Source organism: Muscardinus avellanarius (assembly GCF_963383645.1).
Source record: "Muscardinus avellanarius genome assembly, chromosome: 22".
Classification (NCBI taxonomy): domain Eukaryota; kingdom Metazoa; phylum Chordata; class Mammalia; order Rodentia; family Gliridae; genus Muscardinus; species Muscardinus avellanarius.
Window position 1 is genome coordinate 14,258,190 of NC_137808.1, and position 26,709 is coordinate 14,284,898.

Below are 26,709 nucleotides of genomic sequence, written 5' to 3' on the forward strand. Positions count from 1 at the left end.
CCTGTATATTTAACCTAAGGATATCTGTTAGCACTCCACCCTCTCCATTACCAAAAGAATAAAATCTCAACTTGAGCGCCTGGGGCTCAAGGAAGGAATTCCTCAAGTAGGAATCCCACTCTCTGAAGACTTGGTCCATCTCCAGCCACACAGAGCCCCTGGCCCCGACACCTTTTGGTCCAGTGGCTGCTGCTTCCTGAGATTCCTTCCCCAGTCTCTGTCCTCTCCACACCTCAGTCGTCCTCAGGTAGCTGCAGCCCAGAGCATCCGAGGAGGCTTGGACAGTCATCTTTTGTGATAATCTTCCTCTGAATTCCCCACCACCCTTCAGTTAGCAATTAGTCAAGTACAGCATTTGGAAAAGCCTTGAACTGTTACCTTGCATTTATTTAACTCACGTCCTGTATTGTGACATCTTTCTTGCACCTCTGCCTCATCTTCCCCAAGAGACCGTGAGCTCCCCGAGGGCAGGCGCGCTGCTCTTATTTTCTACGTATCCCCCATGGTGCCTTGCAGTCAGTACTCACTGATGGGTTGACGGAGGGGTCTTTGAAGTGGCGTTTTGCATTCCTTGCTGCTGGCGCCACAGCTAAGAGCCAGGTAAGACCGGGTCGGGACTTGCGCGCTGGGCTGACGGCGTTAGAAGGCCTGGCTTCTCCCTTTAGGATGTAAGGTCGTCTTTTACCTTGAATCCTCTGGACACGAGGCCCCGGATCAGGTAAGTCTGGCTGGAAACTCCCGGTAGGCAACCTTGCACGATCCGTTGGCCTCTGTAGTGGGCGCACGTGGGGTTCACTGGCTGGAAATAAGGGGACGACTCTGTTAACCTGACCGCACAGGGAGGAACCAGTTACCTGGCCCTAGGGTAGATCTCACCAAAGAATGAAGCTGGCCGTGGTGGCACACACACCTGTGAGCCTAGCGCTCTGGGGGCTGAGACAGGAGGGTCGCGGGTTCGAGGCCAACCTCAGCAACTCAGGGAGGCCCTTTGCGACTTAGACCCTATTTCAAAATTTAAAAAATAAATACTCAGGAAGCCGAGTCAGGAGGACTGTGGGCTAGAGGCCAGCCTCAACAACTTAGCGAGGCTGTGCCACTCGCCGCAAGCAGCTCTGGGAAGTCTGTGCGGACCAATACCAGGCTTCGTTTCCAGCATCGATGCCATTCTTCCCGACACTCAAACCCTTCTGGAAGTTTCTCTTTAATGTTGGTCGCACGGCCCGTGCGCTCTGACCGCACTGAAGCCTGCACTCGCTGGAAGAGAAGGTCCTTCGCAGGTGGATGGCAGTGGTGTTTGAGAAGGTGGCGGTAGATGCTGGGTGGTCTACACAACAGACTTTCTAAAGTGTGGAAGCCACGGGGTCCCCCAAGCCCGCGGCCCAAGTAACAGACTCGGGCGGACTGGGTCTCCAGTCGAGAGTTTTCGTAAAATAGAGACTGAAGAAAAATTTGCTCTGTCTATTCTAGCTCTTACTCGTAACCCGCCTTCCGTGTGTAACCACCGGGGATTTAGCTGCACAGGAGGGAATTCTATCCCGACAGGCCATTGGATTCTCCCAGGACATCGAGTTGTTTTTACAGAGCCCGCGCTCCCAGGGTCCAGCACCTTTCCACGTGGGCAGAAGATGGGTTTGGATAACCTCATGTCTCAGGTAAGCTGGGAATTCGGCAGGCGGAGACAGAAGGATCCCAGGTTTGCCGGGCGCGGTGGCCACGCTTGTCATCCCCGCGCGTGGGAGGCCGAGGCAGGAGGATGGCGCAGCTTCGAAGCCACAGAGCTGGCTTAAGAGACCCTGTTTCCAAATAAAAATATAAAATAGGTGTAGGAGTGTAGCCCGGAGGTAGAAGGGCTTCCAGGAACCCCAGTACCACAAAAAAAAAAAAGGAGGATCCCAGGTTTGAGGCCAGCCTCAGCAATTTAGAGAGGCTGTCAGTAACATAGATGCTGTTTCAAAAAAATAAGGGCTTGGGACATAGCTCAGAGGTAGAATACTCCTGGGTTCAACCCCCAGTACAGAGGGAGAGAGAGAGACAGGGAGAGAGAGAGAGAGAGAGAGACAGACAGACAGACAGACAGACAGACTGACTTGAGTGCTATCTACATATGAAGCCGTGTTCTGGGCACTGGAGAAATTGAGATTCCTATGACACATACATGGATTTGAAATATGTTGGTAAATATGTAGACAGTCCTATGAACAGAAACACCGCCCTGTGTTTATTGCAAAATCAACTTATAACAGGTTAAATTCAGGCAAACACAGTAACATCGTCCGCCATTGACCCCCCACAACAGAATGATTTTTATTTGATTAAACGTAATTATTTTCTCAAACGGGTTGCTTTTCTAAGAGAATAAAAATAAAAAGCATTAGGGTTGACTGTGACATAGTTTCATATTTTGGATCCATGAATATATGTGCAGATAATTCCTGATCCACCTGCCACATCTAGCTCATTTTTTAGTAAATATGTGGAAACAAGCAGCGCTATTCGCTCACCCTGGTTGTTCTCATAACGCAGGGGTTTCACTGAGCCAGGGTGGTGGTGCACGCCTGTCGTCCCGGGACTTGGAAGACTGAGATGGGGGCGTAGGTTCAAGGCCTGCCTCGGCAACTTGGACCTTGTGTCAAAAATAAACAGGGCTGGGAGTGGAGCTGGCGGCAGACGGCCCCAGTTCAGTCTCTAGGACCGAAATGTAACTCAGTGAAACTCAGGCCTCACGGTTTATCACTGTCTAGAACTTTAGATACCGTGGTTTAGCCCGGTTTAAGGTGCATGCTTGTCATCCCAGCGCCCCAGAGGACTGGAAGTACAGCTCAGAGCTACAGTGTGCCTGGGTGCGACCCCAGGAGAGGAGGAGGAGGACCAGGAGGACGAGGAGGAGGACGAGGACGAGGAGTTGTTGTTAAGCTCTAAACCACAACACCAGTACTTCCTATTGACTTTTTTTCCTTCAACTCCATCCCCCATGTTGACGTATTGTTTAATTTTCTTAATAGGGAATACTTGCTTACTTTATTTATTTGGGTACTTAGAGACGGGAACCAGCGGCGTTTTATTTCTGTGCTGCACCCCCAGCTCTTTTTTCCTTTGGGTTTTTTTTTTTTTTTTGTTTTGTGTTTGTTTGTTTGTTTGTTTGTTTTTGTTTTTGAGACAGGCTCGCTTCCCGCCGAGACCGGCCTTCAACGTGTGATCCTCCAGTCCCAGCCTCCCAAGAACCCGGACTCCTCCAGGTGTGCACCTGGAATTGTTTGCTTCTGATTTAAATAAAGAAAACAAGCCTGGTAGCTCACTTTAAAGCTGACTAAACAGAGGCCCATCAGAGCTTCAAAAGGGCGCACGTGTCGCCTCCGCCCGGCGCGGGGAGGGGCGCGGGAGGGGCGGTGCGCAGGCCCCTGCTCGGAGCGCCAGTGCGCATGCGCGCAGGTGACAGGTGTGTGCGGTGATGGCTCCTGCGGACGGCGAAGGCGCCTCCCGGGATTGTTTGGTGTCCGCTCTGACCCCGCCGCGCGGAGCTCGAGTTTTCTCGTCTGCTGAAGCTCGTTCTCGGTGACGACGAGTCGGGCGTCTGCGTCGCGGACGCCATGGGCGGTGTCGGGAGCAGATGCAGAACCCGAGGTGAACGGGGAGGCCCGGGGAGCACGACGCTCATGGCCGGCCGGACACGGGGAGAGCGCGGGAGGCCGAGAGGGGTTTGCGCTGGGGGGCTCGGCCGCCGTGGGGCAGAGGAGCCGGTGGGGGCGCCTGCCAGGCCAGGGCTGGGGGGAGGGGGCGTCTGGATGCCGACGAGAAGCCAGGACGACGGTGGGCGCTTCTTAAAAGGCGCTCGGATTTGAGGGTGATGAGCCCTGGGGGTTGGGGGGAGACGGTCGGGGGTCGGGTTGGGGAGGGCGGTCGTTTGGGATGGAGACCCCCGAGGGCCCAGGCAGGGATGGATTGGGGTCAGGAGCGGAGGAATGGGGTCTGCGGAGGGCCTGAGCCCACCGACCCTTCCCCAGGATAAACCCGGACAGGTCGCCTGGCGGGCATGCAGGGCTGGGAGGTGGAGAAAGAGAAGCCCATTTTGATCCTGGAATGTTTCTAAGGACGCAGAGAGCGGGGGTCTGTGGCTGTGGGCCGGGGGCGCCGTCGAGGTCGTGACGTCGTGGGCAGAGGGCCCCCAGCAGGGTGGGGATGGGCTCGGGAGAGCGGGTCGGCTTTCACGTCCTTGTGTTTCAAGCCTTGTGATGCACGTGCGCCTGTGCGCCTCTGTCATCTTGGACTCTCTTAATTAAGACGTAGGACCACAGCGCGCCAATAAAAGAGTTAAAAATTAAATAAAGTGCAGGGTCCAGACAGAAGAGGCAGAATGATTATCATCACTGTGAGGGGGCGCACACAGAAGGTCCAGCCCCAGTTGTTTTGGGTTGGTTTGGGTTTGGGTTTGGCTTTTGCGCACAGTCCCCAGGATTTTCAGAGCTGTCTTATTTCAGAAGCGTGGCTCCGTACAGTTTTTGCTGGGTCGTCCATTGTCGTAGGTCAGCGTTAACACAGCGTCCCCCCTCCAGGTACAAGCAAGAGCCACCGATGTCTTGGCTGTCAGCAGATCAAGGTTCTGCCTGTTTTCGAGAGTGACTGGAGCCAAGACGTCGATTTGATTTTGTGGGATAATCATCTCGTGTAAAATTTTCTCTGTGTTGTCAGATACTTTGGTGATGGCTGGAAGTAAATTGAGGAGGTGGAAATGTCCACAGCTAGCCGGGCGTGGTGGCGCACGCTTGTCATCCCAGAATTAGGGAGGCTGAGGCCAGAGGATCGTGGTTCACAGACAGCCTCAGCTACTTAGCGAGGCCCTTTAAAACTCAGTGAGATCGTGTTTCAAAAATAAAATGAAGGCCGGGCGTGGTGGTGCGCGCTTGTAATCCCCACACTTGGGAGGTGGAGACAGGAGGATCACGCAGGTTCAAAGCTTGCTGGCTTAAGAGACCCTGTTTCCAAATAAAAAATATAAAAATAGGTCTGGGAGTGTAGCCCGGAGGTAGAAGGGGTTGCAGGAACCCCAGTACTACCAAAAAATAAACAAAAATTAAAAATAAAATGACCAAAAAATAGAGCTGAGGGTGTCCCTTAGAGGTATAAGGCCCCTGAGTCCATCCCTAGTACTGCAAAAAGTAAAGAATAAAAAAAATAGGGCTGGGAGTGTCTCTTGGAGGTACAATGCCCCTGGGTTCCATTCCCTGTACTGCAAGAGAGGGGGGGGGAGATAGATAGATAGATAGATAGATAGATAGATAGATAGATAGATAGATATTGAGTCAGAGTCGCCCACACCTCTCGGGGCTCCTTCCCTTCCTGTACGCGCCCATCAGCTTTCCCCCTGCTATAATCCAAACACCTGAACGCACACCTTAGAGCAAGAGAGATTGATTTGCTCACAGATTTTGGAGATTTGGGGTTCGGCCCATGTTAGGGAGGGTCTGTGAGCTCAGGGCGTGGTACTGGAACAGTCTTAGGTGAGAGAGAGAAGTGGGCAGGCAGAGGGCAGATACTCGGGGAGAGCCCTGAGAGACGGCCCCTCTCCAGTGCGTGGACCAAGACGATTTGCTGTCGGCTCTGTGGAACATGTTTCATTCTGAACCGCGTTTTCATTCACGTCATTAGCCGCAGCAGAGGGATACTGAGATTTAAAAAAATTAGATCGTCATTCGTTCAATATGAAATTCTAAAGAAACGGTTTCCAAAGAGTTCCTGTCCTGGAACTTGTGGGACCTGGAAGCAGACACAGGGACGCAGTCCTCATCACAGACACCCCAGGCCAGCCTCAAGCGCCACTCTCAGTTAGGTTTTCACATTTGCTCACGGACCATCCAAGATTTCTCTGTCCTCCATTCCAGATAGTTATTTTATTTTTTATTTTTATTTTTTGCAGTACTGGGTATTGAACCCAGGGGCTTTCTACCTCCGAGCTACATCCCCAGCCCTATTTTTATTTTTTTTTTATTTTGAAACAGACTCTCACTGAGTTGCAAAGGGCCTAAGTAGCTGAGGCTGGCCTCCAACCACAGTCCTCCTGTCTCAGCCTCCCAAATGCTGGGATTACAGGGGCGCGCCACCACGCCCCGCCAGATAGTTACTCTTTGTTTAACACATTAGCAACTAAGGTTTATTAACTCCACCCACAGATGGTCCTGAGGCATACAGATCTCGCCATGCAAACATTGGGACTTTTGTTTTTTTATTTATTTTTATTGGTGCATTGTAATCATATATCACATTGGAATACAAGACTTGAGAGGATATACAAGCACACGTCATCCAGTTAGCCCCCATCCACTCCCCATCCTCTTCCCTTTAATCAGGGTGTTTTGGGGGTGTGACCTTTGTGTTTTTTAAGTTCGTGTGCCTCAACTGATGCTCCCGGAGCAGACCAGTGGAGCCTGAGACAGTCGCCGTCTCTTCCTCTCTCCTCTCTCCCATCTCTTTCTCTCCCCTTCTCTTTCTCCCTCATCCTACACACACACACACACACACACTCTCTCTCTCTCTCTCTCCCTCCCTCCCTCCCTCCCTCCCTCCTTTCCCCTCTTTCCCTTTTTTCTGTCTCATCTTTCTCTCCCTGTCTTACATATAAACACATTCCTTGGCGGGGAGGGGTCTATTCTAGAACTTAATGAAAAAAAGTATTCATGAGTTTATGGTTCCCGCTTGGAATAGGATAGACAGTCTCTTGAATCCAAGTTCATGATCCACTCCAAGTTGGTCCAAATTGCCTTCTTCATGAGATCTTGTGAACTCTGTTACTGGCTACTTAAACAGTCAAACCAGCAACTTCCAGAAAAAAAAAAATATATATATATATATATACATATATACATATATATGTATTTGGCTTTAGCCTCACAGCTGTGTCCTGTGCGAGGCAGTTGCGGGCACGTTATTCGGCCGGCCGGCATGAGGAGGTCTCCCCTGATGGTGTGGGGGACAATGTCCCCGGAGCAGTGTCAGCGGGCCCAGCCGCCTTGCTCCGAGCAGGAGATGTGAGGCGATGCCTGCACGTTTCAGATGCAGGACTCGCACGTCAGGAGGGACCGCCCGGCAGCTGGAGTGAGTGTGTTAAGGTCCGAGCACCTTTCCGCCGAGGAGCAGCGGCCTCTGCTCTTTACGTGGAAATATGCGCGACTTCATCCGCAGTCTGCACAGTGGAGATCAACACGCAGAGTTTTCCAAGATCTCAAATCCGGGCTCTTCCACGCGACTTAGGGCTTCTGTTTCTGTTTTACCAGAACTAATTTTCTGCAAAACAAAACATCCTCCCTTAGATGTCTTTTAGCAAAGCATGTCATCTCTCTGAGTTTTGTATGTGTGAGGGGTGTCGGGGTTGCTAAAGAATGAACCCAGGGCCGTTTAATTGTAATTTAATCTCCAGCCCATAATTTTATTGCTGCTGTCGTTTAACTTTGAAACGGGGTCTCAATAGGTTTCTGAGGGTCCTGCTTTATTGCTGAGGCTGTCCTCCAACCTGCAATCCTTCTGTCTCAGCCTCCCAGGTGCTGGGATACCTGGTGTGCACCACCATGCCTGGCTACTCTCTGAATTGTTTACAATTGGGGGTGGAACTCAGGGACATTCTACCTCCAAGCTGCGCCCCCAGCCCTATTTGTTATCTTTATTTTGAAACAGGGTCTCACTGAGTTGCCGAGGGCCTCACTCAATAGCCGAGGTTGTCTGTGAGCTGCGATCCTCCAGTCTCAGCCCCCAAAAGCTGGGATTAGGAGCCTGTGCCGCCTGGCCGCACTTCTTCCTATATTTAAAGATGGTCATGAATACGCATAACTGGCTCCTGGCCTTTTGGGAAAAGCCCTGGCTTTTAATAGAGGAAACCAAGAACCGGAATTCTTCTGACACCCGGTGAGAACTGTTAGCTTCACCTCAAGGTCAGCGGTCACCAGGAAATCTTTGATGTAACGTTTCGGTGCTGGAACTGGAGGAAATAGCTTGGTCCATAATCGACATCTGGGAAAAGAGAAAAGAAAGGCGGTGTGTGAGCACCCGCTTCTCCCTTGTCCCCAAATGCCCACTCCAGCCAGGCACCGTGGCACACGCCTGTAACCCCAGTACGTGGGAGGCGGAGACAGGAGGATCGCAGGTCTGAGGCCAGCCTCAGCAAGTAGCGAGACTCTCGTCAACCTTGAAAGACCTTGTTTCAAAATAAAAATTAAATAGGGCTGGGGGTGTAGCTTGGAGGTAAAATGTCCCCCAGTTCAATCTCAAGCACCATGATAAAGAAAAAGAAGCAGGGTCTTAGCAACTTAGCAAGTTACTGAGGCTGGCCTTAAACCTGCGATTCTCCTGTCTCTACCTCTTGAGTAATAAGATTACAGCGTGCACCACCACACCTGGCTATTATCAGGATTTAAATACAGTATAGGCTGCCCCCCCCAAAAAAAAATCTACTCTAAAAGCTGACCTCGTTGGCTCCGGGACCGGCTGGTGAATAAATTCAAAATCTTTACTAATTAAGTCTTGCAATGGGTTATGCGCATGTATGCCCCTGTTACTCTGAATTTCGTTAAGATGTGAGCCTACAGTGCCCTAAAAAGCATATTAAAAACCTTGCGTCTCAGCGTCCAGACAGTGGCTGGAGACCTCGGGGTCCTGCGTGGCGGTGATGAGGTGTCTGAGCCGTGCAGAAAGACAGCGTGGTAGCGGGTCACCGGTGCCCAGTTTCTGAAAAAGTGCTGGAAATGTCCACCGTGTCCATCCAGGCTGACACCACAGTCTTCCTGAACTGCGCCGACTCAGAGAGGTTTCTTTTCCCTTCCTTTGAACCATACCCGAAACCTAACAATGCTGCCTGGATATAACATTTATAATAGTAAACTGTTTAATATGATTTGGGGGGAGTGGTGGTCCCGGGAATTGAACCCAAGGGATTCTACCGCTGAGATACACCCCCAGCCCTATTTTTACTTTGAAACAGTGTGTCGCTAGGTTGATGAGGCTCTTGTCAAGCGGCTGAGGCTGGCCTTGAACTTGCGATCCTCCTATCTCAGCCTCCCACGTGCTGGGATGACAAAGGTGTTCATCCGAATTGTCAGAGGGCCACGACAGAGCATGTTTTTAAGCCCCAGGCAAGATACTTTGCCTTTATGAAATGCTAAAACAGAGATTGCCTCTCGGACACTGGGCAGCCCCAGGATAGAGTCTCTGCCTGCCATTTCTAGAAACGGTGTTGGACCTAAGAAGAATTTGCCACTCAGGGGCCAGGTGACAAGGGGCAGGTAGAAGTCGAGGGTCATAATAATGGGCTTTGTGGCGACGCGGCTCCTAGTGGCCTCCCCTGCTTGTACGTAAGCTGTACTAACCCCGTGCTGGAGGCTGAGCAGTAATCAAACTACCACAGAGGCAAAAGCCTTCTGAGGAGTTGATAGGCCTCACCCCGCAAAATGACGCGCGCCTGTAATCCCAGTGCTTGGGAGTCTGAGACAGGAGGATCGCAGGTTCGAGGCCAGCATTCAGCAACTTAGCGAGACCCTGTTTCAAGATGAAAATTAAAAAGGCTGGGGGTGTAGCTCAGAATGCCCCTGGGTTCTCCAAAACCCCCTACACACAAAATAACAATAGTAACGCCGGGCGTGGTGGCACATGTTTGTAATCCCAGCATGGGGAAGGCCGAGACAGGAGGATTGCGGTTTGCAGCTAGCCTCAGCTACTTAGCGAGTCCCTTTGCAACTCAGTGAGACCCTGTTCCAAAATAAAGAATAAAAAATAGGGCTGGGCGTGTAGCTCAGAGGTAGAATGCCCCTGGGTTCCATCCCCAGTACCGAAAAAATTAAAAAATAGTAAATGATGAAGATAATCACAGGTCACAGAGCAAGTCGAGGTCGTGGGTAGCAGTTGTGGTGTGCAGTTCTCTAGCCAGCCTCTAGGTGTCGCCCTGCTAACGTTTCTCACTTTGAGACTGGTCTACACTAAATACAGAAAGGGCCTCCAGCAAGAAAACGGCTCTAATTCCGTCTGATGACAAGAGCCCCTCTGTCTAATGGATGCAAGAGCGAGACTAAGCACTCAGTACTCAGAACCGATTGGAATCAGCCCGGGGGAACCACGTACATCCTGCAGATCAGCGAGAGGATTAACACCGCAAAGCTGACGGTCGCCACGAGCAGGATGAGAAGCCATTCTGTCCCGGCCTTCTGCTCATCGTTTTCTGATCAGAGAGGAGAGGAAAAGAAATCAGAGTCAGAATCAGGAGCAGAAACAAGACGAGGCTCAGGGTACCCAAGAGCCGGGGTGGGAGCTGTAACCTGTGAAGCCCATCAGGTTTAAGTTGTCAGTAAATTTTCCAGATAGAAAAAGAAGAAACTGCAGGTAACTTAGTAACCTCATTTCTGCCAGGCTGCAAATGGTGACTCGGTGACCTAATTGTATCTTTCTAACTTTGCAGCCGCTGCCTTTTGCCAAGTTGAAAGTGGCAACTTAGTGACCTTTCTGTATCTTCATCTGCAACTTCCTAACCTCACTGCATTTGACAAATTTGGAACTGGTAACTTAGTACCTGATTTTTGTAAGGTTGAAAATGGAAACTTAGTAAACTAATTGTGTTGTTTGGGGGTACTAGAGATAGAACTGAGGCCATGCCGCCCTCCCCACTACACCCCCAGCCCTTTTTAAAAGACTGTTTGTTTTGGAAACGGGGTCCTGCGAAGTTTCTGAGGCTGGCCTGGAAGCTGCTCTCTTCCCGTCTTAGCTTCCCAAGCACTAGCATTGCAGGTGTGGCCCGCCATGGTCTGCTCGTTGTATTTTTATTTGTAAGTTAGTGACCTAGTTGGTTTTTCAAAGTTGTCATTTGAACTTTTCGGGAAACATCATACAGTGGTATTGTCTACAAGGGTACTATGCTCAAAGCGGTTTTTATTTTCATTATCCCCAAAGCATCTCTTTCCGTTACTGCCATTTCCCAGATAGGAAAGTAGAAAGAAATTGTTATTATCAGGACAGAGAGTGTTTTGCACGCTACTTTATTCTCTATCTGAACTTCCTCCGAATCTGCATTTTGTCTGAATTTACTCCTAATCTACACTCGCACGTGAGCACACACATACGCGGTCCTGGGGATTGAACACAGGGACATTTTACCTCCCAAATACCTCTAGCCATATTTTTTTCTCTTCTGAAACAGGGTCTCGCTGGGTTACTGAAAGTTTCACTCACTCACTAAGGCTGGTTTTGAACCTGTGGCCTTCCCGTCTCGGCCTCCCAATCCTGGGGTCGCAGGTGTACACCACCGTGCCCGGCCTAATCTACACTGAAGGGACAGATTCTTCTGTTCTTTAGTGACAGTTTCGGCGTGTGGGGTTTTGGGGGGGGGGGGGTTTGTAAGGTCAAGAACAATCCAGTACCATTCACTGAATGGTATTTAGAGAAGTGATGTGTTTGCCAAGCTTGCCAGACTCCCTGTCAGGAACAAATGCTAATCCTGAGTCATCTGGGTGGAGGGGGGTCTTTCTGTGGCAGAGCCAGCTAATACATCAGTTCTTAATTTCATCCATCGAGCAGGTAGGTATTAGGGTTTTATTCGTTGTTTTCTGGCATTTTACAAGTTACTGGGATACAGTGGCCAAAAGAGGAGAAACGCAGCTAGGCATTTCAGGTGCGCCCATAACTAGTGCTTGGGAGGCTGAGACGGGAGGATCACAGTTGGAGGCCAGGGTGAGCAACTTAGCAAAGCCCTCAGCAGCTTAGAGAAGGCCTGTTTCCAAATAACAATGCGAACAGGGCTGGGTGCAGCTCAGAAGTAGAACGCCCTTGGGTCCAGTCCCCGGCATCACGCACACGCATACGCACGCTAGGTGAACCCTCCCGTCCTGCAGTTTACAGTCAGCCAGGGAAGAACCGCATAAAACAAAGGAAGACACTGTCATTTAATGGCAGGTGGCCGTGGGCAGGCGTGCCGAGGTTCGAACCGGCTGGGAGGAACAGGCCCGCGTCCTGTTCGCTGTTCATCGTTTATTCTATAAAATGAGAAATGTGAGCCGGGCGTGGTGGCGCACGCTTGTCATCCCAGCATTTGGGAGGCTGAGACAGGAGGATCGCGGTTCGAAGACAGCCTCAGCTACTTTAGGGAGGCCTTCAGCCACTTAGTGAGACCGTGTTTCAAAAGAAAAAAAAAGAAAACTAGGGCAGGGAGCATAGCTCGGAGGTGAAATGGCCCTGGGTTCCATCCCCAGTACCGGAAAAAAAAAAAAAAAAAGGAGCTATGATGGTGTCCGCTGGGGATTCCAGCACTTGGGAGGCTGAGACAGGGGGATCCCTGGTCTGAGGACATTTAGCAAAACTCTCAGTAATCTGGTGAGACTCCATTTCAAAATTTAAAAAGGAAAAGAAAGAAGTCAAAAGGGCCGGGACGGCACAGGCTCGTCATCCCAGCATTGGGGAGGCTGACACAGGAGGATCGCAGTTCACAGCCAGCCTCAGCTACTTAGCGAGGCCCTCTGCAACTCCGTGAGGCCTTGTTTCAAGATAAGGAATAAAAATAGGCCTGGGGGTGGAGTTCAGAGGTAGAATGACCCTCGATTGAATTTTCAGTAGCAGAAAAAGCAAGACAAAACAATCAAAAAAAATGTTTTTAAGTAGCTATCCTGTTGAGAACAAATTTCCTTTTGACGTGCACGGCCTCATCTCCTACACACAGGCATCAGCTTCACGTTGTAAAATTCTGGGAAATACCCCAGAGCCGTGGACCGTTTCTCTTTCCAATCTGCGGATCCTCTGGAGTTCTAGGAGTAACAGTCAGTCCTGTTCTTGCTTAGAATGTGAACTCATCATGAATTTGTGCCAGCGAGTCCAATATACTGTTTGAACTTTCTTAGTTTGATTTCTTAAAAACCGAATTCAGCTGCCAACTTCCCCATCTCTGAAATGAACCATTTCATGTTCTTACCCATTTTTGTTTTGTTTTTTGCTGCTGGGGATGAAACCCAGGGGCGTTCTGTCTCCGAGCCGTGCCCCCAGCCCTACTTTTATTTATTATTTGGAAATAGAGTCTCACTGATTTGGCCAGCAGCCTCACTAAGTTACTGCTGAAGCTGGCCTCGAACCTGTGATCTCCATGTCTCAGCCTCCCCATTATTGGGATTACAGGCACGTATCACTCTTGGCCAATATTTTATAAAGTGTTTAGAGACTCTAGGTTTACAAATGTGGAGGCAAATTCAAGGAGGAGAGTGTTAGCAAAGTCGAAAATTACTCTAGTCACAAATAGGTTAAGGGGAGAAGAACTCTGGATTTTGCAGAAAGAACAAGCCGTGTTGTAAATATTATCAGGGCCACACACTCGGTCATAATTGTGGCCGAAATTGGGCAACGGCCCCTGGCCTGATATGTCAGGTCCTGATAAAGGTACCGTTCTCTTCTAACCATGATTACAAAAATCCCTTCAGTTAAACCACTTTCTGGTTACTACTCACGTTAGTTCTTATTTTGATAAGCAAAGATTCTTCTTGGATGAACAAAAACATTAAGAGGCCACTGATTTCATTTCTTTTAATCAAAGAGGAGTGTTTTGAGGCCCGTGCGGGACTGGGTGGGAATCGGGGTCCTGGTTAGGGGCAGGGGAGCTGGTATATGAGCTTTTCCTCCCCGCCTGACTTTCTAGGACTCGCTCCATAGAGCCAGGTTGGGACCGAACTTGCCCCCAGGACAGCAAGGTAAACGATCAGAGATCATCGTTGGCTTTAACTTTAGTGCAAGAAAAAGCGTTCGCATACTTACTGCTAAGTGGAGATTACTCGGAATGATCTGCTATTAATTTGTGTACTGATGCCAAAAAAATAAGAATTCATGATTATGACCAGTGCATTAAATGAAGCACTTAACTGGGGTTTGGTTTTGCTGAAGGCCAAGGGGAGCAGGCCCCATGGGCTGTACATAGACTTTGGGTCCAGACGATGTCAGTGGTAGCCGGGCGCGGTGGCGCACGCGTCATCCCAGTCCTTGGGAGGCTGAGCCGGGAGGATCATGGTTCGTGGCCAGTCTCAGCTACTTAGGCCCTCTGCAACTCAGTGAGACCCTGTTTCTAAATAATTTAAAACATGAGGCTGGGGGTGGAGCTCAGAGGTTAGAATACCCCTGGGTTTCATCCCCAGCACCACCCACCCACACACACACACACGAAAGAATTTTAGTGTTTTGAAAGATTGAAAGATGGAAAATTCCTTCATGTATCTGTGCTTTAAATTTTGCAATTTCTGCTGTGTGTGTGACACACACACACACACACACACACACACACACACCAGGGTTGAACCCAGAGGCATTTTATCTCTAAGCTACATCTGTGCCCATTTTTATGTCTTGTTCTGAAACAGGGTCTTGCTAGGGTGCTGAGTCTCCCTAAATTGCTGAGCCTGGTCTTGAACCTGCAAGCCTCCTGCCTCAGCTTTCCAAGTACTAGAGCTAGGGCTGTAGCTCAGAGGTAGAATGCCCCTGGGTTCAGTCACTAGTAACACACACACACACACACACACACACACACACACACACACACCATTTTCACCGGTGCACAGATCCTGGCCATCAGCTACTACCTTTCGTGTGATCAGGGCAAACTCCCAGTGAGTGGCCTGAAGGACAGTTTCAGTGGTTATCCCCACCCACCCTGAGAAGCAGGTCTCAGCCAGAGCAGGGACGCGGCTGGAAATGAACTCGGCCAACACTCTTTTCTATGTGGAAGAGTGCATTGTGGGAAAATCAGCTCCCATCATCCTGGCTTTCATGCTTGGGGTCTCAGTCAGCATCGTCACTGCTATGATCCAAAACGACTGGGCACGCACCACACAACGTGAAGAAAGGGAGGTTAATTTTTTTATTTTTTTTTTTTATTTTTTTTTTTTTTGGTGGTACTGGGGTTCCTGGAAGCCCTTCTACCTCCGGGCTACACTCCCAGACCTATTTTTACATTTTTTTAAAATTTGGAAACAGGGTCTCCTTAACCAGCGCACGCGGCTGGCTTCGAACCTGCGCGATCCTCCTGTTTCTGCCTCCCAAGCGCGGGGATGACAAGCGTGCGCCACCACGCCCGGCTGAGATTAATTTTTAAAAAAAATTTTTTTAAGATTCCAGCATTCAGTCCATGTCAGGCCAGCTCTGTAGAGCTCAAGGCATGGTGGCAAGAAGGAGAGAGAGAGAGAGAGAGAGAGAGAGAGAGAGAGAGAGAGAGAGAGAGAGAGAGAGAAAGGGAAGAAGAAGAGAACGAGGAGGAGGAGGGAGGAAGAGGAGGAGGAGACAGAAAAGAGAGAAAGAGAAAGGAGAGAGAAATGGTTCCGCTCTCACATCACGGCGGCCAGGAGCAGGAGGACGAGCAGGCAAGGGGATCCAGGACACAAGCCCCGTCCCGAAGTCCACACCACAGGCCCACCTTCTCCATCCGCGCCCCACCTGCCTAGGTGGCCACCTAGTTAATCTGTTACAACAGAGTTATCCGGTGATGAGGTGACAACCCAGGACAGAGTCACATCAACTTCAAATACTAATGCAGGAGGCAGGGGACCTTGTGTATGTAATAATGACACTAAGCATTTGGGACTCACGGAGGTGCCGAGGCTGAAGAGATGAACTTCAGAAAAGAAAGGTGTTCACCGAGACCCAATCGGGAAACAAAGGTGTCCACTGAGACCCAATCAGGAAACAAAGGTGTTCACTGAGACCCAATCAGGGAACAAAGGTGTCCACTGAGACCCAACCAGGAAACAAAGGTGTTCACTGAGACCCAATCAGGGAACAAAGGTGTTCACCGAGACCCAATCAGGAAACAAAGGTGCCCGGGAGATCGCAGATAATAAGGACCAGAGGGGCCCAGAAAAGAGAAGTTGAGACGGTTTGTAAAGAAGAAAGACCCTTGCAAATTGGGAAGTTTGACTGAAGATAAGGCAGAGACGCCAGCTGAGGGAGCCAGTTGATGAGGCCTGCTGATAAAATAAAACTGCTTACTTTCATTTGAAAAGAAAGAGAAAATTCCTGCCCCAGGATCCCGGGGCGAGAGGGACCGTCTCAGGAGGTGCAGGCCGGGCAGGGAGCGCCCTGTGCCCAGCAGTGGACAGGACCTTGCCACCCGGAGGTGCCCCCTTCCCACCCCAGGCTCCTCCTCTGTGGATCCCCTTGGGGCCTCGGGGGTTAAGCAGTGAACTCATTCTCCTCGCGTTTGCTGATTGGCCCTCTGTTGTCAGAAAGAATTCCAGATGAACAGCTACAATGGCCGAGTCTCTTAATATCTCAGAGTCCCTTCATTTCCTATGTTAGTTCAAATAAAGGAGGGGGACTTGGGATAGAGGAAGGTGTGTGTGTGTGTGTGTGTGTGTGTGTGTGTGTGTGTGTGTGTAAACTTGGGTTTGAATCTAGAGGCATTTTATCTCTGATCTACACTCCCAGCCCATTTTACCTTATTTTAATTTTATTTGAAACAGAGTCTTACTAGGTTGCTGGGAGTCTCACTACTTACTGAGGCTGGCCCCTAACCTGCGATCCTCCTGTCTCAGCCTCCCAAGCACTTGGATTACAGCCGGGTGCCATCTTGCCTGGCTATATCATTTTTTAAAATGTAATCCACCAAATACAAGTAATAACAATTAAGCTTCAGCCGGGCATGGTGGCTCACGCTTGTAATCCCAGCATTTGTGAGGCTGAGACAGGAGGATCGCAGTTCGCGGCCAGCCTCAGCTACTTAGGACCTTTGCAATTCAGAGAAACCTTGTATCTAAGTAAAGAATAAAAAATAGTGGTCTGGGGGTATATCTCAGAGGTAGAATGCTCCTGGGTTCCATCCCTAGTACTGCAGAAAATAAATAAATACACGGGGACTCACCGACTTCCACAGGCGGGCTCCACTCACTCCAGAGACCCTGGGCTCTGCAGGCCGGGCTCACTGCGGCCCGGACTTGGATGGAGTGCTTAGAAACCTCATCGGTGATGGCGACGAAGGAGTTAGTCCTCAGTTTTTCCACCTACAAGGGAAACATCCGCTTTGTAAGCATCTCCAGGCACATAATATGTGCCAGCTATCAGCCTGGCAGGCCCTGCAACTAGCCGTTCAACTACATAGCTTAGAAACTACCCAAGCCTATCATCCTGGCACTTGGGAGGCTGAGACAGGAGGATCGCAGGCTTGAGGGCAGCCTCAGCAACTTAGTGAGGTCCTCTGCAGTGTAGTGAGTCTCTGATTCAAAAAAAAAAAAAAATAGACCTGAGGGTGTAGCTCAGAGGTTGAATGTCCCTGGGTTTAATTCCCAGTAACAAAAAATGAAAGAAGGAAGGAAGGAAGGAAGGAAGGAAGGAAGGAAGGAAGGAAAGAAAGAAAGAAAGAAAGAAAGATAGATAGATAGATAGATAGATAGATAGATAGATCTCTACTTTGCCTGACCTGGCCTCTACCTCCTGGACTTGAGGGACACTCCTGCCTCAGCCTCCTGTATGGCCCACGCCACTGCTCCTAAGTTTCTAGAACCAAAGTAGGACTTTGTGTGTGTCTGTCTGTCTGTCTGTCTGTATAGTATTAGGAATTAAACCCAGAGGCATTCCACCTCTGAGCTATACTCCCAGAACCATTTTTTTTTTTTTTATTTTTGAAACAGGGCCTCACTAAGTTGCTGAGGCTGGCCGCACACCTGCGATCCTCCTGTTTCAGCCTCCCAAGTGCTGGGATTACAGGCAGGTGCCACCACGCCTGGCCAAAATTTGAGTTTAATATCAATTTCATCGTCTATATGGGTAGTGAATGAGTGTGGGATTCAACGCAGAGGCGTTCTGCCTCGGAGCTGCACCCTCAGCCCGTCTTTTTGTCTTTATTTGGCAGCAGGGTCTTGCCGCGTTACCGAGAGTCTCACTGATCCTGAGGCCGGCCTCCAACCCGTAATCCTCCCGTCTCAACCTCCCAAGTAGTGGGATGCTAGGCGTGTGCCACCACTTCCAGCTTATCTGATTTACAAGATTTATATTTATTAATAAAACTGGGTATCAGTAACTCAGTGTGGCCCTCAGCAGTTTAGTGAGACCTTGTTTCAAAATAAAAATAGGGTTGGGAGTGTAGCTTAGGTAGAATGCCCCTGCGTCCAATCTATAGCAATAATAATAATAATAACAACAACTACAACAATAATAATAATACCTGGGTAGATGTATTTATCATTGACCTTGTCAGTATCAAACTATAATCTGAACAGTCACCGGAAGAAAAATTTTCAGCACATCGAAAGCGACTGTCAAGGAATATTTGAACATTTGGAAGAATTACCTGAAAATACCCCTTCTTTGTGTTGTGAATTTTCACTTCGTAGTCAAAGCAGTGTGTTGGAAAAGCAGAAAGCGGCTTCTCCCACTGGATGGAGAGTCGAGTTCCTTCAACGTCGGCGGTGATGTTCATCGGAGGATTGGTTTGATCTAGGCGAGAGGAGAGATCGTGAGTGTGTGTGCGCATGCGGGTGTGTGTGCGTGCGTTGCTGGTCATTCAATCCAGGGGCATTCTATCTCTGAGCTCCACCCCCAGCCCTGTTTTTTATTCTTTATTTCGAGACAAGGTCTCACTAAGTCACAGACAGCCTCACTGAGTAGCTGAGGCTGGCCGCGAACCTGCTTCCTCTATGTCAGCCTCCCAGTGCCGCCTCGCCGGCTCCCTCAGGTCTTGATCCCTGACTTCCTAGCCACAGTTACTAGGCTGCAGAACGAGAGACCCCCGTGGGAAACTGTAAAGATGATCGCAGCTGGGCGTCAACTCTCAGCAGCCTAGCTAGGGAGACCTTGATTCCAGGAACAAAAAATAAAAAGGGCTGGGATGTAGCTCAGAGGTAGCTAAACCCTTGGGTATAATCCCAAGTACCCCCCTACACACACACACACACACACACACACACACACACACACACACACACACTCTATTACAAATGGAATTGCATAGTCTGATCCCATTGCTTGTCAGCTCATTGCAAGACCCACTCTACATCCCTTTAATTTTCCAAGCTAGACCAAGCTCAGGACCGACCTGCTTGGAGGGAGTTTTGCCCTGAGCCCCCACCAGCCCGGCAGTGGGGAGGCCCAGAACCACTTGCTTCCCGTTTCTGGGCTTCGGTTGTTATTGTGTTCGGGGGCATAGAGCAGGAAGCTTCTGTTTTCTTGTGCATAAAAACCTGGGCTGAGCTATGCGAGTCGTTCCTTAGACTCTGAGCTCTCCCCTCAGACCTCACCCCCAGCCGAGTGGGCTCTGAGCTCACTGGTTCGATGGCTGCGTGCGGGCAGAGGAAGTGAGTTCCTGGTCTCAAACCGCATGGCTCGGACCTCACAATTCCTGGCTCTAGGGACGAGAAAGGAACGGAAGCTGCTGGCTTCACCTGCACCGCTCCCTAAGCGGGGAAAACTTAACCGAGAAAGCACTCGTTCTTCTTACTCATCCTAGAAAATGGCTTCAATAGAATGCAAGTCATACAATAAAAGAAGATTTTGGCCGGGCGTGGCGGTACACGTTTGTCATCCCGGTACCTGGAAGGCTGAGACAGGACAGTCACAGGTTCAGCAAATTAGTGAGGCTCTGTTTCAAAAATAACATAAATAAAACAGGGCTGTGAGTGGAGCTTTGATGTTGAATGCCCCTGAGTTTAATCCCGAGTACTGTAAAACGTATAGTAAAAATAAAATGCCGGGCGTGGTGGCGCACGCTTGTCATCCCCGCGCTTGGGAGGCGGAGACAGGAGGATCGCGCAGGTTGGAAGCCAGCTGCGCACGCTGGCTTAGGAGACCCTGTTTCCAAACAAAAAATGTAAAAGTAGGTCTGGGAGTGTAGCCCGGAGGTAGAAGGGCTTCCAGGAACCCCAGTACCACCAAAAAAAAAAAAATATATATATATATATATATGTAGTAAAAATAAAAAATCAATTTCTGCTGTTTGTACAAGATTGTAAGCATTTTCCTAGGTCTCCCTTAGTATCTTTTATTACTTCTTTCTTTCTTTCTTCCTTTCTTTTTTTCTTTTTCTTTTTTTTTTTTTGGCAGAACTGGGGACTGAACCCCCAGGGGCATTCTACCTCTAAGCTGCTCCCCCAGTTCTATTTTTTATTCTTTCTTTATTTGTTTATTTATTTAGGTGGTACTGGGGTTCCTGGAAACCTTTCTACCTCCGGGCTACACTCCCAGACCTATTTTATACTTTTTATTTAGAAACAGGGTCTCTTAAGCCAGCGAGGCTGGCTTTGAACCTGCGCGATCCTCCTGTCTCCGCCTCCCAAGCGCGGGGATTCCGAGCTTGTGGCACCACGCCCGGCTATTCTTTATTTTTGAAACAGGGTCTCACTAAGTTGCTGAGGGTGTCCTCCCTGCGTATCTGAGGCACACAACTTGCAATCTTCCTGCATCAGCCTCCCAAGTCCTGAGATTACAGGTGTGCACCACCATACCGGACAGAAGGATTCTATTGCCATCTCACGGTTGGTGGCCAGGAAGACTGCTAACATCCCACCGTGTTCAGGACAGCCAGCTAGAACAGAGTGATCCAGCCCCCCCCCAAAAAAAATTTTTTTTTAGTTGTTTTGAAATAGAGAAACCTACACTCAGAGTTTTCCAGCCTGAGGTGGATGGTTATTTGGCATCAGAAAAGTAGCGAGACCCTTTGCTGGGCTGCGATGCTGCCACGGGACGGGGTTATGGGGGTGCGTCTGCCTTACCGATGGCTCGCACGTCAAAGAGCTTGTCAAAGGGCCTGATGGCAGCGTGCTTGCTGGATCCGTTCACCCGCACCGCCAGCCTGCCGTGCCCTCTGCCGCTGATGTGAGTCCTCGGGCACCTGCACCCGACGTTCCTGTCCAGTGCATCCCGGCTGTATTCCTGGCATTCTTGGGTCCAAGAGTTGTATCTAAACCAGAGCACTCGTGAGTGGCATATGGCGAGAGGACAGAACCCGTTTGCGTATGTGAAAATAGGTACTGACCTGTAGTAGAGGAAATACTGCGTGTCCTCGGGGACATCCCTGCCGGCGAGCCAGGTGCAGCGGAGAAACACCTGGTATGGCCTCAACTGCGAGTCGCTCTCTGCTACCGTGTTCGTCGTGCAACTTAAATTGGCAATCGAGGTTCCGGGAGAGCCTAGGTGGTCGCAAATATAAAAGACAAAAAGCTGCCTCGGTTGCCTCTGGGTTTTGTATTTCTTTCGAGATAGTCGAGATTGGGAATATCTCATTCATCAGCCAAAAAAAAAAAAAAAAAAAAAGCCATCGCCCATTATCTGTGTACAGAAATCTACTCTTTGCAAAGAACCAGCCGATCAGAGAATTGAAACTAGAATTATAAAGCCCCCGAGTTCCGACGTCAAAGAGTTGTCCGGCCGGCTGACCACGGGTGCAGGCATTGCGGTCTCGGAGGCACATGTGTGCAGGTTTAAGCGCAGTACCATACATTGCTATCCAGCAACCTCGGGATCCTCGTGTTAATTTTTAGTGACTAGCTGTGATACCTTGATTTCTCCGTGTTTCCAACTATAAATGAGCTTGTTCTAACAAGGTTTTCTGTGCTCCCTCCCATCCTACAATTGTGTTACTAATTCAGTCATTTTTGGGGGGTAAGGGTCTGGGGTCTGAAGTCAAAGGCATTCTGTGAGCTACACCCCAGCCTTTTATTTTTTTTTAAACCGAGCCTCACAACGGTACTGCATGCCGGCCTCGTACCCGCGATCCTCCCGTCTCAGCCTCCCAAGTACTCGGAGTGCAGGCATGCTGCCACTGCACCCTGCTCCAAGACTGTCCTGAAGAACACAGATTGTTGCTTAGATTAGTTTGCATGATTACAAAGTAATATCACAACTGTGGTCAGGCATGTCAGTGACGTTGGTAATCCCAGTGCTGGAAAAGCTGAGGCAGGAAGATGGCAGGTTTGAGTCGAGCCTCAGCGTTAAAACAAGAGTCTGAGCAACCTAGTGAGACCTTGTTTCAAAAATAAAAAGGCTGGTGTGTGGCTTGGAGGTAGAATGCCCTTGGGTTCAATCTTCAGTATTAAAAAGAGAAAAAAACCAAAACAAAACAGTCCTCCGTGTTTGGAGTCTCAGTGCCCATTGGCATTTTTCAATTTTCTGTCATAAATATTTAGACGAAAGCTTCAATCTTTAGATTTTAGATGAAATCTCTTTATTTTACCCATCTTTTCCCAAAATCATTTGCGTAGAAAACCTTGTTTTAATTGCTATTCTTTAGGGGCGACTCTACCCTGTGGTTTTTCAGAGGGAACGAAAGGCTTTGGGGGCCAAGATTCAGCGAAGACCTCATCCGTGGGAGAGCCTTCGAGGGCGGCGGGGGGGTCTTTGAGGTCAAGTTGCCTAGAGATGATTTTTATCATTGACAAACTATCTTTCCCGGGACAGAGGTCGTGGGAGAAGGTCTCAGGTTATCTCTAGAGAAGTTAAAAACATCAAGGCGTTTGACTAAAGCATGTTTGCTCTATAATATTTAATGTGAATGCACATGTTTACATTTAATGTAATGCATGTATCTCTATTATGTCTGTATGACAGTCTTCTCTCTGTGCCTATGAGAATTGGTTCTAGCACCTCATATACTCATATCTACAAGTCTTTAATTCCTTTATATAAAATGATACAGCATATGCCCTACACACATCCTCTTCTACACTTTAAACCACGTTTAGATGATTTGGCATACCACAAGACATCAGTGCTGTGTAAACCGCCATTGTGTTCTACTCTGTAGGGGACACTTAAAAATTCTGTTCAGGTACAGTACACACGTGATATTTTTTCTTTCCAATATTTTTGGCCCACCGTTGAACGAGGCTTTGGGTGTGCAACCTGTAGACACGGGGCCAAGAGTGCTCACAGGCAGAGTAAACGACCCAGTGGCCCACGCCCAGGGCGTGGCGAGCTCCTGAAATCCTCCTCTCGGTTGAGAGAATCCTTGGTGTGACTTCCCTCTTGGCTCAGGATAGAAATAACCTTTCACTAGCGTCCGCCTGTATTGAGAGGCTCCGACAATGAATCGAATTGCAGGAGTGTCCAGGCCGCAAAGCCCGTTCCCCGTAGATGCCCCGCAAGGGGAGAGGACCCCGCGTTAGTCTCTCTGCCTGGGCTGGAGCCCCTCGTGAAGGGGCTGGGGTCTGCTTGAGATGATACGTCACGGTAAGTAAGTCAAAGAGAGCTGTGTCTGTCCTCGGTCACCCGCACGCTGCAGGAGGTGCCTGGTCTGCATAAGGGTCCCTTTGTTAAAGGCTCGAGCTATTGAGACGTGGTGGGACCTTTAGGAGCTGGGGCCTCGTGAGAAGCCCATGGGTCACTGGGGGGAGCCCTCAGGGGGGTACTAGGACGCCCGCCTTTTCTTCTTGTGTTTCTTTTTCCAAGTTGGCCCTCTTGGGTACTTGTTGCAGTGACCGCGAGCTGACTCAAACCGAGACGTGGCTTCCCATTCAGGACGAGGAATACCCTTGGCCGGGGCGGGCACCGGGCGTCCTAGCTCCAAGTATCCCCAGCCTGTTTTCTAGCGTTTCCTCAGAAATTTTTTCTCGCATATTTTCTAGGGTTTTCTCAGAAGTATTTCTAGCCTGTTTTCTACTTTCTTATTAGAAATATTTCTAGCAAGCCGGCCGTGGTGGCGCACGCTCGTCATCCCAGCATTCGGGAGGCCGAGACGGGAGGATCGCAGTTCGCAGCCAGCCTCAGCTACTTAGTGAGGCCCTCCGCGACTCAGTGAGACCCGGTTTCCAAATAAAGAAGTAATTGAGCCTCAGTCCAAAATAATAATAAATAAATAATAATAATAATAATAATAATAATAATGAAAGAATTTTAAAAATAGGGCAGGAGGTGTAGCTCGAAGGTCAAATGCCCCTGGGTTCCATCCCCCAACCCACAAAATAAAAAAAAAAAAAAAGAAATATTTCCAGCCTGTTTCCTAGGGTTTTCTCAGAAGTGTCTGTAGCTTGTTTTCTGCCGTCTTACCGGCGGCATCTCCAGCCTGTTTTCCAGCGTTTTCCCAGAAGCATCTCCAGCCTGTTTTCCAGTTTGAATCAAATGTACTGCTAGCCAGTTTTCTAGTGTTTTATCAGACGTATTTCTAGCTGCACGTATCGGAAGCACCCGCTTTGTAAGGAGGTCCGTGCGGCGGTGGTGCTGTTGGGCAGGGCTGGCGGGCGTGACCCCGGGCTCCCTACCTGCTGGGGCTTGCAGCTCTGCGGACACCCAGGCGCTGGCCAGGGGCGGGGGGCCGCCCCCCGGGACGGTCCGGACGCGCGCCGAGAAGCCTTCGTGCAGGGGACTTACGCATCGGCTTTCCGTGGCCCTGGTCTCATACTGAAAGTAAAACCCACAGGTCATCCTAGGTCAAAGAAACAGTCTTCAAAAATGGTTTCTTATCAAATACGGCTTTTTTTTTCCTTTACAAATGACATATTAATAAGCTGAAGTTATTTTTGAGAAAAATAGGAAAAGAAATAGCGCTCGGTGATACACAGACACATTTCTTTTATAAATTCACACCAAAACATCAAGCAAAATCGTACAGTTGAGGCTTAATTCCTCTCTGGTTCTTAGCTTTAATGCCAATTTTTTTTTTTTTTTTTTTGTAACAGTACTGGGATTGAACCCAGAGGCATTCAGTCACCCCCAGCCCTATTTTACTTTTTATTTTGAAGCTGGGTCACAGGAGGTTGATGAGAGTGTCAGTACGTGCTGAGCGCGGCCTCAAACCTGAAATCCCCGTTTCCGCTTCTCACATATGGGAGTTACACGTGTGCATCCCCACACCCAGCTAAGAAGTCATTTTCTGGCAGAAAATTCTCTAGGATTCTACATTGACCAAAAAGCATTTAATGTAAATATTATTTCTCCCTTTGTTGGAATATTTACTTATCTATGTGTGTATGTATTTACTGTGGTGTTGGGATCGAACCTAGCTCCATCTCTGAGCTATATCCTCAGCTCTATTTTATTTTGTTTTGAAACACAAGCTTCTCTAAGTTGCTGAGGCTGGCCTTGAACCTGCGATCCTCCTGTCTCAGCCTCCCAAGCCCTGGGGTTCCAGGCGTGCACCGCTCCTCCCTCCCGAGTGCTTACGTCGTCCTCCCGCGGGGCGTCGATTCTCACGTGATACTCTAGGTCAGCAGCCCCGGGCTCCTGCTCGGGGTTTGGTTCCCAGTGTAAAAGTACTTGAGCTAAACCGGTGACTCTGATGGTGAAGTTCACGGGCGGAAGAAGTAAAACTGTTGAAGGAAAAAAAGCCACGTAATGTTCGGTTGTACATAAACAGTGCTTTAGATGCTTTCATGTGTTTTATTAGGCAGGATAGTATTTTATGAGGCCTTCTAGGATATATAATACTGAAAGAATTTTGGAATATCTTTATCTATTTTTTTTTGGGGGGGTGGGGGATACTGGAGATTCAACCCAGAAGCATTCTGCCTCCAAACTACACCCCCAATTTGATATTTCTTATTTGGTATTTGGAAACAGGGTCTTGCTAGATTGCTGACAGCCTTGCTAAGTTGCCAAGGTTGGCTTTGAACCTGTGATCCTCCTGTTTCGGCCTCCCAAGTACTAGAATTACAGGCACTGGCACCATGCCCAGGTTGACACTGGATTTTTTTTTTTTGAGGGTTTTTTTTGTTTTGTTTTTTTGCAGTACTGGGGATTGAATCCAGGGACATTTTATCTCCAAGCTACACCCCTAGACCTATTTTTTATTCTTTATTTTGAAACAGCATATCACTAAGTTCCTGAGGCTGGCCTCAAACCTGCAATCCTCCTCTTCCGCCTCCCGCATACTGGGATTACAGGCTTGTAACGCCCAGTTTAACATTGTTTTTGACTTCTCTTTTCTGACCTTTGCCATGTGTTCATCTGTAACATTCACATGGATTTTTTATTAAAATATAATCATTTTTCTACATCATTGTTTATTATAAATATAGCCTTCAGATTGAGGGACATAATAGGTTGTCATCAAAATTTATTGAATTGAGATTAACAGCATTTATTTTGTTATTGGTTTGGGCTTTTTTTGTGTGTGTGCTGAGGTTTTGAACCCAGGGGCATTCTACCTTCCAGCTACACCCCCCAGACCTATTTTTTTTTTTTTTTTTTCATTTGAATCAGGGTCTTGCTGGATTGCTGAAGGTCTCTGTAGGTTGCTGAGGCTGGCCTTGAACCTGCAATCCTCTTGTCTCAGACTCCCAAATACTGGGATTACAGAGATTACAGCATGTAAAACTGCTTTCTTAAACAGTGGTTCATCTGAAGAGTCTGCATTCTGAGAAGGCTCAATATTTTCTTTGATAAAGTTTATAATTGTGAGTTTATTTAGGAGAAAGCCGCGCTGTTTCCTAACGTGTTTCGCTTAAGAAGAAACATCCGTAGCTGGGTGGTTACAAAATCCCAGCATTCGGGAGGATCGCGGTTCGCGGCCAGCCTCAGCTACTTAATGAGGCCTCTGCAACCCAGTGAGACCCTGTTTCAAAGTAAAGAATTAAAAAAAAAAAAAAAAACAGGGTTCGGAGTGTAGCTCAGAGATAGAATGCCCCTGGGTTCCATCCCCAGTACTGCAAAAATAGAGAGAGAGAGAGAGAGAGAGAGAGAGAGAAAGAAAAGGAGAAGAAACTTCCTTGATCTGAGTAGAAGGTGCCTACCTTCTCGGCCAGGAAGCAGGTCCGCTTGCAAGATAATTGCGGCCCCCAAAAGAATGAGCGTTGCGGGTGCCAT

General features: G+C 48.9%; 1 protein-coding gene across 1 annotated transcript; it reads right to left on the bottom strand.

The window, feature by feature from the left end:
* Positions 1–661: 661 nt before the first annotated feature.
* Positions 662–26,709, bottom strand: IL5RA (interleukin 5 receptor subunit alpha; the record flags this gene model as incomplete). Its single annotated transcript, XM_080718224.1, has 14 exons — positions 662–799; positions 1,138–1,324; positions 3,505–3,747; positions 3,791–3,851; positions 4,492–4,701; positions 7,886–7,995; positions 10,096–10,192; positions 16,844–16,982; positions 18,269–18,414; positions 20,685–20,872; positions 20,948–21,101; positions 24,168–24,306; positions 25,069–25,214; positions 26,637–26,709. 14 exons carry the CDS (start codon positions 26,707–26,709, stop codon positions 662–664), a joined length of 2,031 nt encoding a protein of 676 aa, XP_080574350.1.